General features: G+C 41.1%; 1 protein-coding gene across 1 annotated transcript in view; it reads left to right on the top strand.

Moving 5' to 3' along the window:
• Positions 1-15,510, top strand: part of klf7b (Kruppel like factor 7b) — a 69,059-nt gene that overhangs the window by 41,074 nt on the left and 12,475 nt on the right. Inside the window, exon 2 of the mRNA XM_028591333.1 lies at positions 7,283-7,934. Coding sequence (XP_028447134.1) covers positions 7,283-7,934 — 652 coding nt within the window. The remainder of the gene's footprint in view (positions 1-7,282; positions 7,935-15,510) is intronic.

The raw sequence follows: 15,510 nt of genomic DNA on the forward strand, positions 1-15,510 counted from the left end.
AGCAATAACCACATGCGAAGCAGACCATTATAGGAAGTGTCACTTTACAGTACAGAATCACGTAAATGGCTTAATTTCACCATTGTCCTAATGGAAATGTTGGTAATAGTCACATAACTGTGTGCATGCAAACACAGATGGAGCATCTCCTGCTGAACCACCCACTTCAGTCTGTTTGCTGAGCTCCATCCTCAATGATCTTTTGTCTGTCAAAAGCTCTTAGCGCTTCCATCCAGAGAGCCCTCTGCTCTCTGCATTCATTATTAATGGACCTCAGCAGGCTACACACACACACACACACACACACACACACACACACACACACACACACACACACACACACACACACACACACACACAACCTTGCACGCCAACGGTAGCTATTTTAGACGAGATATTAAATCAAACACTCAAAATATAAAGAGAAAGAAGCGTTCATTGAGGGAACAGAATATGCAGGAGGACAAGATGGATCCTTTGTTTTTATCTTCAGCTCTGTGTATGAAAGTGTGAAATAAATCCACAAATGGATCACAACCAAATATAGTTGCTTTTACAAGTAAACCAAATGTAGAATCACTATATGAACCTGTAGAGCCTTCAGATAAAGGGATATATGTTATGCTATGGAGTGACATTTGCTTTTGATCTTGTTTGACATTGATCTTAATACAGTTACATAATTAAATCAAGCAACATTGAAGACCATGAAATTATCACAGTGGAAATAATTCTGTGAAATGAGTACATTAACTGTAACTGTCCTTTGCAATTGTTCTCTGTACATGTGCGCCGTCATATGAACACAGAGTAATAGTGTTTATTGATGACTGATTTCTTACACAGATCAAACAATAGAAATGAGAGTAAATAGGCAGAGCAGCTTGTTCTACATGTGTTTCCTTACTAGAAATTAACATTTGAAACTCAGCTCCTCTCTGTCTTCAACACAGAAACACTTGACTGTCCTGGATGGTTTTACAATATTACAGAGTTATAGTTTTGCTTTTAATCCTTTTTTTGTTTTCTATGTTAGGTATTAACACTAAAGTACCCATGAGCCTCAGAGGCTGTGAAGAATCTTGCCAGCCAGTGAAATCACAGCTTCGGCATATTCTGAACACTTCATCGCTGCAATCAGGAACCAAACACTGCACCTCGTGCCACATTCAATTGGGAAAGTCCGAATTTCAGGCAGCTACATTATCTCCCAATTGTTGAAAACAACTACAGAAGTGTCAACAAACTGGCTGCCAAATGGCTGCCAAGCCACCAATGCTGACGGTTATATCCAGATAAAATCCAGTTTTAACACAAATACAGTTGAGTCAGTATTAAAAAGCAGCTATGCAGTATGTCTTTGTGGGTTTGCTTGTTCATATATATCTGTTATGACTGCAGGGCTAGCAAAAAGGTAACTATTTCAAAATAAAGCAGAAACGCTCACAAGTCAGAATAACGTTTTTTTTCTTTTCATTCAGCCTGTTCTGCCAAAGATGACGTGAATGCAGCATTAGTTATTTATTTCTTCTTTATTTGTTCTACAGAGATCAACCTCTATCTTCAGCCAGCCATTAGCTGCCAGCAACAGAATCTGAAGCTCTCTGATTGGATGTTTCTTGCTGCAGCAGGTCTCTATTGACTTCTGTCCGAAAACTGTTGTGTTCACTGTGTTGTAGATTTGACTTTTTGTCGGTAAAGCAGATTTTCTTCAGCTCAGTGTCTCATTGTTTGTACCAATGATTCAAGGAGAGATTAAGGTCCACCCGAGTGTTGAAATGCTCCAACAGTCAGTCAACAAAATGTTTTTACGGGAATGAATGTTACTGGCTGCCTGTGTGTGTGTGTGTGTGTGTGTGTGTGTGTGTGTGTGTGTGTGTGTGTGTGTGTCGATGTGACCTTTCTCCATATGGTGTGGGACTGAGCAGGGGGACAGGAGGTGAGCCCTACACATGCTATCAGTCTGAGCTGTTAGCCAACTGACACACACACACACACACACACGCTGCAGGCCATACATGTCATTGTTACCTGATATTCATTGTGTGTAGGAGAAACAGACGAAGGAGAAGGTCATACGTGTGATGTCAGAGGCGGTGTGTTCACTGCCAGCCGTGGGTTTGATTGCCGCTCGCTCCTCTTCTACAGCCTCGGGCTCGCTCTACCCTCTGTCCTCCCCGCCCACCTCCCACAATCCCCAGCATCAGTCCAGCCCCCGCCAAGAGACACACAGACCTTTCTATTTTTGATTTCTAGTCCAAGTGATAAGAATGGTACAGTGTGCTCTTAGAAATCACTAATAGAGGCTGTATTTACTGTATCAAAGAGAGCTGATATTTATGGTGCTGTAGTTGTGTCTGACGATGATTAACAATGTTACCCATACAGTGCAGTAGCAAAGTACTCCTTTTGATGACCTTTACATCCTCACAGTATCTTGAATCTGTAGCTGTGTCAGCCAGATGTACATCAATGGTACACATGTAACTTGCAATTGTATATACATCACACATTGATTTACAACAGTTGACACCTACCATCCAATCAAGAACAAGTACTTCTGCAAACATGACATTTTCTAAACCACTGATTGGGAGAAACAATTTTAAATTTAAACCAAACTTAATGAGTTAGGTCTGATAAGTTAATTGTTAGGTGGGGATTTACTTCATGGTTCAACATTAAACACTGTTCTTTTACAATACGGTACATAATTGGAATGATAGCTTTCATTGTATTAACTGTTGGATTGTTATTTGTATGAAACCACATTTGTTAAGAAGCCTGTGTGATTGGTTGGGTTTTTAGAGCCTCTTAGTGTACTTATCATTCTACTATCCAAACCGTGCAGCTAAGTTGTCCTGAAATAAAGCACTTGGCTGTTTAAGTTCCACTCTAGATAACCTGATGTCTGCTTGATATTCTTCGTTATTGGTTCCTAGATGCATTAGCAATGACTGATCTAATTTAAACAGATATAATAGCCTCCTTTAGCGTGCTTGATTAGATATTGTATTACACAGAGCAACTACTCAAAAGAATACCAATGCTAACCAATCATAGCAACAGTCTGGACAAAAGGCTAACCCGAAAGTTTTCCTCAGCACTATGAGCCTTTGCCAAAGATATTGTTACTTGGCGTCATCTTTGCTTCCGTACATGTAGCTTCTCATTTTCAAGTTTCCTTATGAAGCAGTGTTACCCTCCTAAAGAGATATCTTCGGTTTATATTCATATGCAAATGGAGATCCTTAGGAAAAAAAGATATTCTTTCAAAGGGAAGAAGAAAGGGGGGGGAAAAGAGGGAGAGGGAAGTTCAGCTTATCACCACTCAACAGATGTTCAGACTAAATGTGTTGGTTTGTCTGTCTTGTCACTGAGGCTGAGCAGAACAAAGCTCCAGCGCTGGCCGGTCTGAATGGACCAAGTCAACCAGATGTGGCTAAGAAAAAAAAAGAAGAAAAAATCTATAGTGGCTGTAATTTGTTCCAATAGCAGAGGTGGAAAGAGCCAAAAGATCAGGATGAGAAGCCTCAGCTGCCAAAGGCCTTTGGCCACACAGAGGAAATAATTCAATTCCAAATAGATACAGTAAAGGCAGTATGCTGTAGGATAGTGCTCGAGCCAGGTAGCTTGCAAGAAAGTGCTGAGTGGACAGTTACAGAGCAGCTTGCTGCCCCCCCCACCCCCTCTCTCTCTCTCTCTCTCTCTCTCTCTCTCTCTCTCTCTCTCCTGACAAAAAGAAACATCACAAAAACAGGAAGATAATATGTTTACTCAACTATAGATTTGAAAGATTACTACCTGGAGTTAATGGGGCTCAAACGAAATGTCAATGTCATTTTAAACACCAAAAAATTAATCATAAAATCCTGTTTTGCACAATCATCTGCTCCTCTGTATTTATATATGCTATATATTATAAAGTTTAAATACTTCTGATTGGTTAAACATCTTAATGTCATTTCTATGGCTTGAGGAACTGGACCAGGAATAGTAGCATACTTGTTGGATATTTAGTCGTAAAATTACAGTGATTATTTTCACTCAGTGTTCAATGCTGCTGTTTTGTGATTTAAGGATCATGTTCACCACTTGTTGAACTACTTGCATAGTTTTGTTGATTTTGCCACACAACTGGACTGTAAACCTACAGCAGAAAGTTCGATCCAGTTTGATCACTATAGTGATGATATTTCAAGGTTGGACAGTAGGACAACTATACGTATGACAGTTGGGCGGCAACTTTAATGAGGCTTACACAGGCGCATCCACAAACATTTAAAATCCATGGACCCAACAGGTGATTTTTTGGGGGGAACAGGAGCAGATTTTGGTGAGAATTTTCATGAAATTCAACGCTATTCCTGTTGGTTGGATTAGTGGTCAGCATTGTCATTACAGGATGAAATTTCATAATGGAAAATAGGTCATTATTTTGGGGTTAACCAACAATTGATTAATGGTTGACACATTATTTTGTAGAGCAGTAGTGGTAGTGTGCACATCCCCACCGGTGAGGTGCAGGGCAAATAGGGGCTGGATACAACTGAAAAGAATGAGATACCCACACTCTGCTAATACTCCCATACGTTTATTGTGCAGGAACGTTTCGCATCTCATTCTTTACAGTTGATACATTATTTTGGCATAGGTTTTAACAGTTTCATTGTGTAAATATTTACTAAAACCGCTGCTCTGAAATCTGATGTTCCACCATCTGGTTTGCATCTGTTGCATTGTAAAACCATCTAAACTATAAGAGGCACTCTTTGTACCCTTTTAGTAGCAATTGGTTTTTTTAGGTTACATTTTATATCAAACAGCTGTGGCAACTTCATTTTTTCTTCTTTAGATTACGATCAGCTATAACAGCTACATGTGTCTTATTTCCCCCGTGGAACAAGGCAGCCCGTGTTGCAGGTGTAAAAGATCAAAGCAGGAGCAGGATCGACTAAAGTCCCATGTAGACCTCAGAAGTGCAGTTGGTGGTTCAAGTGAGAGGGGAGAGGAATTACAGAGGACATGAACCTTTATATGTTTAGCCCTGAGGTTAGAAAATTAGGTTACTGACCTAAAGGTTTCTGGCTCAAATCCCTTGAGGTGATGTGGACGGTGCCCTTGACCAAGGCACTGAAGCCCCAGTAGATGAACAACTGTGGTGATGCTGCTCTGCTGCCAGAACTGGAACTGTATAAACAATGCACAGATGTCTCTGTTGTCTCCGGATAAAGGTTGAATAAACAATTGTAGAATTACTCGCTTGTTTTTTTCTCCCTATCTCCCTTCCTTCTCTTTTTCTTTGTTTGACTTTCCCTCCGTCATCTCGCTCAACTTCCTTCCTCTATCTTGCGATATAACTTCCATGGCTGGATGATTTGGGTGAGCAGAGGGAAACAGGCAAGGCTTCCACAGTTCAGGGCTCCGGAGAGCTTGGCCAGGCAGCGGCAATCAATCACAGACTAAATCCCTCCTCTCTCAGGACTGCCATGTGCCAGGTGACATGGTCAACAGCTGCAGAGAAATATAAAGCCTGCAGTGGGCATTTGAATTTAAATAGACTAGTAAATAGGGGCTCTGAACACGCAGTCGGGAGAAAACCCCTGAAAGAGGCAACAAAATTGCATTTGTCTTTTGTTCAAACAGATAAACCAACCTATGTTTTTCTTGACAATCCTACACTCGTCCTTAAATGCAGGATGGCTGTACACAAGGCATGGGACTTTGACATGGAAGGCTGCTGTTTTTGTTCCAGATCCTAGCATTGTGACTTATAATCAGATTTGGGTTTTTTTAACCACGACCATGGTCTTTCTCTATCTTTAAAGGTTCCCTTTGGAGTTTTTTTTTACCTCTAGTATTGCTATGGTAGCCTCGTGAGACCGTCCTGATCTTGCGAGCTCCAGTTTTCTACTCGCAGATCAGTCTGGCATCTTGAGATAGAGAAAATTTGGAGCTGTCTATCACCAACATAGGTGGTGATAGACAGACGGTTTATCCAATCAGCTAACCAGGATTTTTGACCTCTTCCCAAAAGTGCTCCAACGGAAAGTTCCCAGATGGATATGCCGAGCAAATGCGAAGCAATCCATCTGGCGGAGTCAGGTTAGCGCTATGGAGCCAATTTCTAATGAGTGTGTCCCCATGACCAGGGTAGCCCATGGTTAAATTACTTGATTGATAAGCTCTGAACTAACACCTCCAATGAGTGATCAGAGACCCTGGAAAGTCATGCAAAGTCAACTGAAGAACAATGATAGAGCGGTGCTGTTCCTAGCATTGCAGTGCAGTTCAGTGTAGTTAATGCTGGATTACTGTTTCAGTCAGAGATATGTTAAGGAAGTGAGCTTTTATTACAAATAAAAGTGTACTCTCAAAGAATCTGAGCAGCAACAACAAATCCTCCAATATATTAGTTTTTACATACAGAATGATACTGTATGTGTATGAATGAGTACTGAGATCAGAGATTGCTGTACATTAGATAATAGCAAAGTCAACAATGCCAAAAATATGATGAGTTTGAAGTTGTGGTGGGAGCTTCAGCAGAAGTAAATGGTGCTGGCACAAAGGTATCAGCAGAGTAACAACGAAACTGGTGAGGTTATAAATTCCTCTACACCTGTTTGAATATGATTGTATTTCACTAGTCAACGGGTAATCATTAGAGGATGGATACCCGAACCGAGCCCATCGGGACCCAACGGGCCAGGCCGGGTTTGGACAGATATTTAGAAATGATGTTCGGGTTTGGGTCGGGCTCGGTCACATCAGTGCAATAACGCATTGAACAGCTTATACCTACAAGCTTATTATGTAGGTGCGCGCCTGTGTTGCCCCGTGTGCGCTGATGGACTCATCTGTTGACATTTCCGATAGCCTTCTTACAGTTGCTTAATAAAAGCGGGCTTTCCACACAAACAAAGGAAAAAACAAGATTTCAAGTCAGGCTCGGGTCGGGCACGGACATAAATATCTTAATGCCTCTCGGGCTGGGGACGGGTTTGCTTACTGCTCTGTCGGACGCAGGCAGGGCTCAGACAGAAAAATGCGTCCCGATCCACACTCTAGTGGTCATATAGCTGATGTGTATCGGGTTATATAAATAAAATGGACTTGCTGAAGCATAGATGAACCTGATGACTAAAGGCCATTTAGTCACCAACTTTGCAGTGAGACAGCATCTTACATATGTAGATGGTGTGACTGAAGTTGCGAGAAATACTGAAATACAGTTGTAAAGTATGTTTATGTCTGACTCTTGTGCTTCCTTTTCTTGCAGACATGTCTCGAGCTGGAGCGCTATCTACAGACGGAGCCCAAGAGACTCTCAGAGCTCTTTGATGAGGAGCTGGACTGTCTCTTAACGCCGACCTTCATACAGGGCGGTGACAGTGATGAGGACCTGATGGACCCCCTCCTCCCCAGCCTCCCTGACCAGCCCAGCCCACCTCCACTACTGATAACCCTCCCCAAGGTCCAGGCCAAAATCCTCCAGGTGCCCAACCCCAGCAGGACCCAAGCAGAGGCAGGGACTGAAACCCTCACACCAAAGGACCAAGTCCTCGCAGGAGTCAGTGCCGCACAGCTCAGTGCCGCTGTTACATCCCTTACACCGCCATCGTCACCAGAGCTCGGCCGCCACCTCATCAAGCCCACACAAACACTGACTGCGACGGCGGATGGTACACTAACGCTCAAATTTGTGGCAAAGAAGGTTGGGTTTGGGGCGGCTAAACTGGTGGCAGCACGAGCGTTACCATCGCCGCCGAGCCGTGGAGGAGCCCTCAGTGACAGTGAGCAGGGAGGAGGAGGAAGTCCTGGAGGAGAAATACCAGAGAACAAAAAGAGAGTCCACCGGTGCCAGTTTAATGGCTGCAGGAAGGTTTACACCAAGAGCTCCCATCTGAAGGCACATCAGAGGACTCACACAGGTAAGCCCTTCATTACATTCATTACAACTTTTCAGCACAAATACTTTATATTGCATTATTTCAGCACAGTGATTATGAGGTTACAGTTCCAGTTTATTTATTTCAAAAAAAGGGACAATGTACAGTACAGGCCAAAAGTTTGGACACACCTTCTCATTCAATGTGTTTCTTTTTTTTCCATGACTATTTACATTGTAGATTCTCACTGAAGGCATCAAAACTATGAATGAACACATATGGAATTATGTACTTAACAAAAAAGTGTGAAATAACTGAAAACATGTCTTATATTTTAGATTATTCAAAGTAGCCACCCTTTGCTTTTTTTGATAGCTCTGCAAACCCTTGGTGTTCTCTCAATGAGCTTCATGAGGTAGTCACCTGAAATGGTTTTCACTTCACAGGTGTGCTTTGTCAGGGTTAATTAGTGTAATTGTTTCCCTTATTAATAAAAAAGCAAAGGGTGAAATATATACAGGATTATAGCCAAAGGCTAATTTCCATCCTTAGTCCCTGACAGGTTGATGGTCCCTATAAGTTAAGTTAAATAAATAAAACAAGTCAGAGTAAAACATCACAATAAAAAATTACATAAATTACAGATCAACAACAGAGGACAAATTACAGATTATCCCAGTTAATGACAACAGGTTTGATTCTGCAGTAGCCATTTTTAAACTGTTTGGAAAATGAGGTGAAAGTTGATAATTCACATATTGCACTTGGTATAGAGTTCCAGGTAGAAAAATGGCCAAATGCACTTCTCCTAAAGGGAACAGTGCAGTTACCTCTGGAGCCTGCTCTGGTTGAGCTGTTTGAGTTTTTTTTTTATATATTCCAGTAAAGGAGGTGGAGCTAGACCATGAAGGATTTTAAAAACTAATATAGAGTCAATGTATTTCACAGTGTTCTCCCAATCTAGCAGTTCAAGTTTCTTTAAAAACAGTGCTGACTTTCAGCTATATCTTCAAGGTATTCGCATCAATATTATGTGAAGACTGTAATATGCGTAGCCCTTTGTATACTTGGGGCCATTTTGACAAAGATTTGCAGCATAAGATCTTGTCCGATCATTTTGACATGTTTTACATATCAAAATAATACTTCTTTAGGGCAATGCAGCAGGACAGCATACAGACTTAACAACCAAGGAGTTTTATGGCCAAACATTGTGACGTTATTGGTTGTCCAAGTGAGTCACATGACCGCAATCCAACTGATCATGTGTTTAAATGCTGAAGACCAGACTGCAGGCAAAGTGCCCTGAAAAAAGAATCTAAGCTGGCTGTAGTACAGGCCTGACAGAGTGTCAACTGGGAAGATACCAAGTGTCTGATGATGTCTGTGAGACAAATATTGAAAATAATGACCTTATTCAAGTTTATTCAACTTTTCCAGTTACTTAACTGTGCCCTTGAATTAGGAGACTATAGAAGTGAAAACAATTCCTACACCATTAACACACTGATAGTCAACATTTCTGTCTCATAGTCTATGTTCCTTTTCAAACCCAATGTGTTGAAGTTCAGAACCAGCACAATGAAAAATGTGTCCACATCCTAAAGAATTGTCATTACACATGATGTAGCTCCAACAATATGTCTAAACCTGGAGCTTTGAGTATAGCTAAAACCCAGCACATGTACATAACCCAAAAGATACTTCACCTTGTGAGTTGGTTGAGCTCATGGAGACATTTGCAAAAAAAAACATCAGAAAGTTGAGTTTTTTTTTCTCAAAGGCCCTCTGCTCGTCTTCTTCTGCTTCTCAGGTGATCCTCTAGATTTATTAATTTCCTCATGCTCCAGCTCATGGCCAAAAGGCCCTGCCTCAGTAATTGCCTGATGAGTGATAGACTGGTAGTTCAGTAAATGACATTGGTAATTCAGCCGTGTCCAACTGGGTCGGACATGCATCTTAAGAGGCTAACTACAGCGGCCCTCTCAATGACCCTCAGACAGAACATACATCAGGCTAATGTGTCCAGGGGCTGTTTGCCGTGAGCTCTGCAAAGTGTAAGCATGTGGGGACGAGTTTTGGGTTAATGAAGGAGACACATGAGTGAAGATGGATTTGACTGATGCAGATAATGATGAATTCCTGGTTTAAACCATTAAGTCACCTGAACCGCCTGTTTGTTTGTTTTCTGAACAAGTTATCACTCATATAGAAGCTAAACCTTTCAATCAATTACACAATTAAGTCTGTATACCAAACAGAAGAATATCTTGTTTGACATAAAATAAAAGTAATTGGGAAAAAGTGCTCTGACTTTTCAACCAAATTCACACAAGTAAACCAACGAAAATAAAGTTGAGTCCACTAAAAAAAAGTCTTACCAGGCGTTCAGACCAAAAGCAGCCCTGTATTATGACGCAAATAAATGCAAAGGGGTGCGTTCGTAAGGGTTCGTAAGAAATCAGATGTCAGAACTCTCTACAGTGTTTTACTATACTATGAGGAAGGATTTTACAACTGTGGAGAGCACATGATTTCGTAATAATAGTAATATTTTTTGTAATATATTTATAGTAGTAATTTGTGTTTTTAGTTGAACCAAAGAAAATAGAAACTTTATGAATTGTTTTTCTAAAAATGTATTTAGCCATTATTCTTTTTGGAGGTTGTTTTGATTGACAATTGTCGCTCAGAGGTACATCACTACTTTGCAAGTGACAGGAACTAGTTTAGCCCCACATATTTATACATTCTTATAAATCCTTTCATCTGTTGTCAAGTCAAAATGCATTCTAGATTTTAGTCGAGTAACTGAGTCTGAATCCATCACTTATCTGCAGCATGAGGCCTGTACAGACCTGCACCACCTGAAGCTAGCATTATTTAACTTTAGCTTGGACCCCAGTGTCATTTACAGTATCTGGAGTGGTTCATGGCCTCCAGTTGTCATCATCCAGTGTTAGCAGTTTCCTTGGTGTTCATCAGGATTACAGTACATAGCCTGCAGACCTTCTACTGTATTAATACTGGCAACCTTGGCATCATTAATCCAGCGTGTTACAGGCTTATATGATCCCAGCGACCATCGCATGGCTTTAAGTATAGCATTACATTCAAGGCCAGCACCTAGCATAGCCGGGGGAACCCACAGCTGTAGCTTTATTATAGTTAATCCAGAATGGAGCAGCTAGCTTTCTAGGTAGCCTGGCCGCTAGCTGCAGTATCTTTAATCTTCTGATGATTCTACAGTCGAGTCATGATAACCAAAGATGAGCTTTTAAAGCCCGAATCATTCACTGAGGAGAAAAAAAGACACCCTGGAGAAACTGTAGCTTCTTCAGTGTGCGTGTGTGTGGTATAAATGTGGGGGTGGTGCATTCCCTCCCAATGTGTTCACTACAAGCACAGCACTGTGGTTTAATTAGCTTAATCCTCTTTTTGGGTTATTATGACCGTAAATCATTGGACATACATGTATGGAGGGATTAACATAGCAAAGACCACAGGGAGGAACAACTGGAGAAAGCCTGCACAGTATCAATACACTTACTGTCACATTGTGCACACCAGAGGCCATTAGAAACATAATTGTAGTGAGGTTTGTCAGGAGTTTAGTGTTACATGTGTAGCAATTCCACATAATGTTGGTAATAATATTCCTCTGTTCATATCCAAAACAATTTCTCTGAGCCGCAGCAATATGAAAATGTTCAGACAGGGAGAGTTGTAACATTAAAAGATGTACAAATTAATTCAGTAAATCTCTAAAGGACCCAGTCAGAGCTGTTCTGAGTCAGAGCCAGGTTTTCTGGTTCTCTGATTGTTGTTTTTCTCACTCGCTTGGATCTGGTTTTATCTCTAAAAACACTAGATGGCTAATAATTGTATCCTCCTTGTTATTCAAGCTGCAGTCCAAAACATTATACTTAACTACATACTTGGCACCCGAGATAGCAGAATAGATGAGCAGTTTTGGAAGGAGTGGAAGAGTATTTGTCTTAACTGTACTTATATAGGAAATAGTCATCAACTCAGTGTGCAGGCACCTGATGCAATATTTCGATGTGCATATAATACAATTGCAGATCACAGTTAAAATACACGTAGCTGCTGTCAGATGATGATTTGCTTCCATTACAGAAATAAAACAGAGACATGTATATAATAGTGAAGAACCAAGACTGGAGAAAGGGGGGGGAGGCTGCAACCTTAGCTCCATCAGTGAAGAAATACACCTTTCAACAACTCCAACAACAATCGGTCTGGTTGTGTAAAAGTTGAATGGCAGTTCTAACCTACCCAGACAAAACCCAAAACAACCAAATAGACACCAATCAGCAAGTATACGACAGAATTGTGGTACAATACACCATACAGGCTTAATGGTTTAGTAAAATCCCAATATTTTTATAGTGAGAGTATGTGTATATGTATATGTTTTAAGAGGCTTTAGTACAAAATGACAGGAAAACAGAATCAAATGAAACAATAAAGCAGCTTTATTACAAGCAGATCTGTATCTACATAAAACTACACAAACACTTAAAACATGACTAGAAAAGAATGTCCTCATACAGATAAAAAGCATATGTCTGAACTTAATTGAAGTAATATTCTCCAAAGCCCTTCAGTTAGCCACACATCGAAATTTAACCAACGACAGGATGAGAATCTATACACTGGTAGTATGAAAATCAATTAACACATTGCTGAAACTTGCTTGAATGTTGCCGTGTAATTGTATCCATCATTAGAGAGCAATGAGTCTGCATTGATTTTTGTGAACGTTAATATAATGTAGATTAGGTGCAAAATGAAAAAGTCTGCACTGCATAACCTTACAATGATAATGTAATTTTGGCAACAATTAATGCAGGTTTTGCGTTCACTTTTTATGGTTTATGTATGTGTCTAGGGCTCGTAAAGCAAAACAAAAAAGACATTTGGATTTAACACATAGTTTGCAAAATGGCTAGCTGTGATGTAAAGTATGTGATGTGTAGTTCACAGGTTAAAACATGAAAAAAACACTCCAGCTTGAGTCTGACTTCCCAAGACCTCAACCCCCGCCCCACCCCCACCCTCAGCAGGTACCACAGCCTCATGTGGATTCAGGAAAAACCCTGCTGTAACCCCAGACTTCCACACACACACACACACACACACACACACACATATATACCTCTATACTCCTCTACTGAATACAACCTCCGACCCTCTCTCTCTCTCTCTCTCTCTCTCTCTCTCTCTCTCCCACTTGCTCATTCAGTTTGGGTTGCCAAGCAACTGCATCACACTCTTCCATAATTGGTTAGTGGTTGGTTGATTGTACATGCCTGTTAATCTCTCTCTCTCTTTCTCTCTCTTTCACTCACCCCCCTTTCTCTCTTTCTCTCAGTTGCTAGGTGACTTTTTCACGCATCCTTGCCTTGCCGTGCTATAATTGGCTGGCGTCATGGTTGCTGTGGCGTCAGGCCCGAGCTGGCCTTGCCTCATTCCTTGTGTGTGTGTGTGTGTGTGTGTGTGTGTGTGTGTGTGTGTGTGTGTGTGTGTGTGTGTGTGTGTGTGTGTGTGTGTGTGTGTGTGTGTGTGTGTGTGTGTGTGTGTGTAAAGGGGGGTCCTATTGAAGGAAGATGGGGTGCCCTGGCCAATTACAGAAGACGGGTGTGAAACGGCCGCCTGTCTGGCACCTGCGGCCCCCACTCATACCCCATATCACACACACACACACAAACACACACACACACAAACACAGGTTGAGAGTGTAGCATTTCTCCAACAGGATAAGCTGCCAAGGGGTTTGCTATTGTATGTTGAAAATATTGGTCCTGTATTCAGTCCTGAGCGAGGAGGACTCTGTGGAGTGTGTGGGAGGATTCACACATTCAGATACTGCTGCTGAAGATTCAACATGGAGGATTTTTGGTTTCTTTACAGAACAAGAAGTGAATCTGTTGTAGAATCACACTTTTTCACAGCTGTCTGATTGTGGGCCTTTACAAAAATAGCTTAAAAGTACAGTTTGAACAAAACAAATGTAACTGGAGAAAGTCTTGCACTGGTTGTGACAGTCATGAACTCTCCCATCTTAATTAATCTCTTTTAACAACCTTAGTTGAGGTGAATTAGAAGTAACAAGACTACAGAAAACAACTAAAGATTAAATATTGACCATTAGAGCCAAACCAGATGAACTAACCAGATGATAGTTCATCATTTCAGTTAATTGCTCCACTCGTCCTTTTTCACAAATGCAGGAGTGCGCCCAAAGACCTGTAAACAGACTTTGATGTGTAGTATTGGTGGAGTTCCCAAGAATCCTTGCATGTGTTGTTCTATAGTACAGTAGATACTAATTTAGCTAGAATATGGACAGAACACCTCCAAGAGCATGTTTCAGCTGTTCAAAAAGACCAATGAAAGGAACGCTTGATAGCAAAACCCAAATAAATGCAAAAGCTAGTGCAGCAGAGGCTAGCTTGGAGAGGGAGGATACTTTATATTTGGTCTTGTCCCCTAACAAATCAGAAACTATAGATGAAGTGGCAGAGGAAGGCCTGTCTCCAATAATGCAACCATGGTGAGGCAGCAACAAAACCGAGATCCCTGTTGTGGAAATCAGCAACCGACTGCACACGATTTGACTGGAGAATTTGAATATGCAAATCATGGAGAGAGCAGCTCGTGATCTGAAATGAATTCAGTCCGAGAACAACTTTGTCTCCTTGCAGCCACGTTGTGTCTGTCGATGAAATACGACTCTGATCAAAGAGACACAGGAACTGGGGGGAAATAAAGTGGACGAGGGGCAGCATTCACAGTTGGATGTTCCTGTAGCATGTAATCTTTTACTGGTCGTTGCATCACCTTGCTGTCAGAGCTGCTCTGCACCTCAGATATTAGTCCACGTGAAGGTCTACTTTCTACAGCTTATTCTGGCACGATGATTCAAGGTGGAGAATCAAGGCAATTAAAGTTAGTTCTCCTGTCGGTATGGAATAGAGGAGTTATGCCCTGTGGTACAGTTGGGGACTTTGGGGACTGTGTAAACAGCGCGAAAAGGAAATAGGAAGCTGCATCTGTAGATATGTCTAAATTGAAAAGTGTCTTCAAAGTAAAAGAAAAACATAAGTGTTTCCTTCAACTAACATTCAAATGTTTTCAAGAAGGTGTAACAAGATCACATACTTAAAAAAAAAACCACAACAACAACAGTAACAGCAGATGATTTTTTCCACCTGAAGTGGCGGGCATGATCATCAAACTGAATTGCCGTTTTGTTCACTATATTATTCATCCGATGTCCATTTCTGCTGTTTTCTGTTCAGGAATGGTTCCTGAGTTTCCTAACCAATCACAAGCAGCTGACATAACTTTCCCGCCAACATAATTTCAGTCGCCACACGGTTGGCAATGCAGAGATCTGGAAACAGGTTGTACTTACAGTATATACAATTAGTTTCTCTGTCAGGGTTTGTTGGCTGTCATTTTTATTTCCAAAAAGATCCTGCTGAAAAACCAACGTGCTTGTACACATTCTTTTGCATCCAATTATGTTTCCACCATATTGTGAAATGCTTTAGTTTTCACATTAGTGCCACTTTGTTTTGGATTGGTG

The sequence above is a fragment of the Perca flavescens genome, chromosome 11 (genome assembly GCF_004354835.1).
Source record: "Perca flavescens isolate YP-PL-M2 chromosome 11, PFLA_1.0, whole genome shotgun sequence".
Lineage (NCBI taxonomy): Eukaryota > Metazoa > Chordata > Actinopteri > Perciformes > Percidae > Perca > Perca flavescens.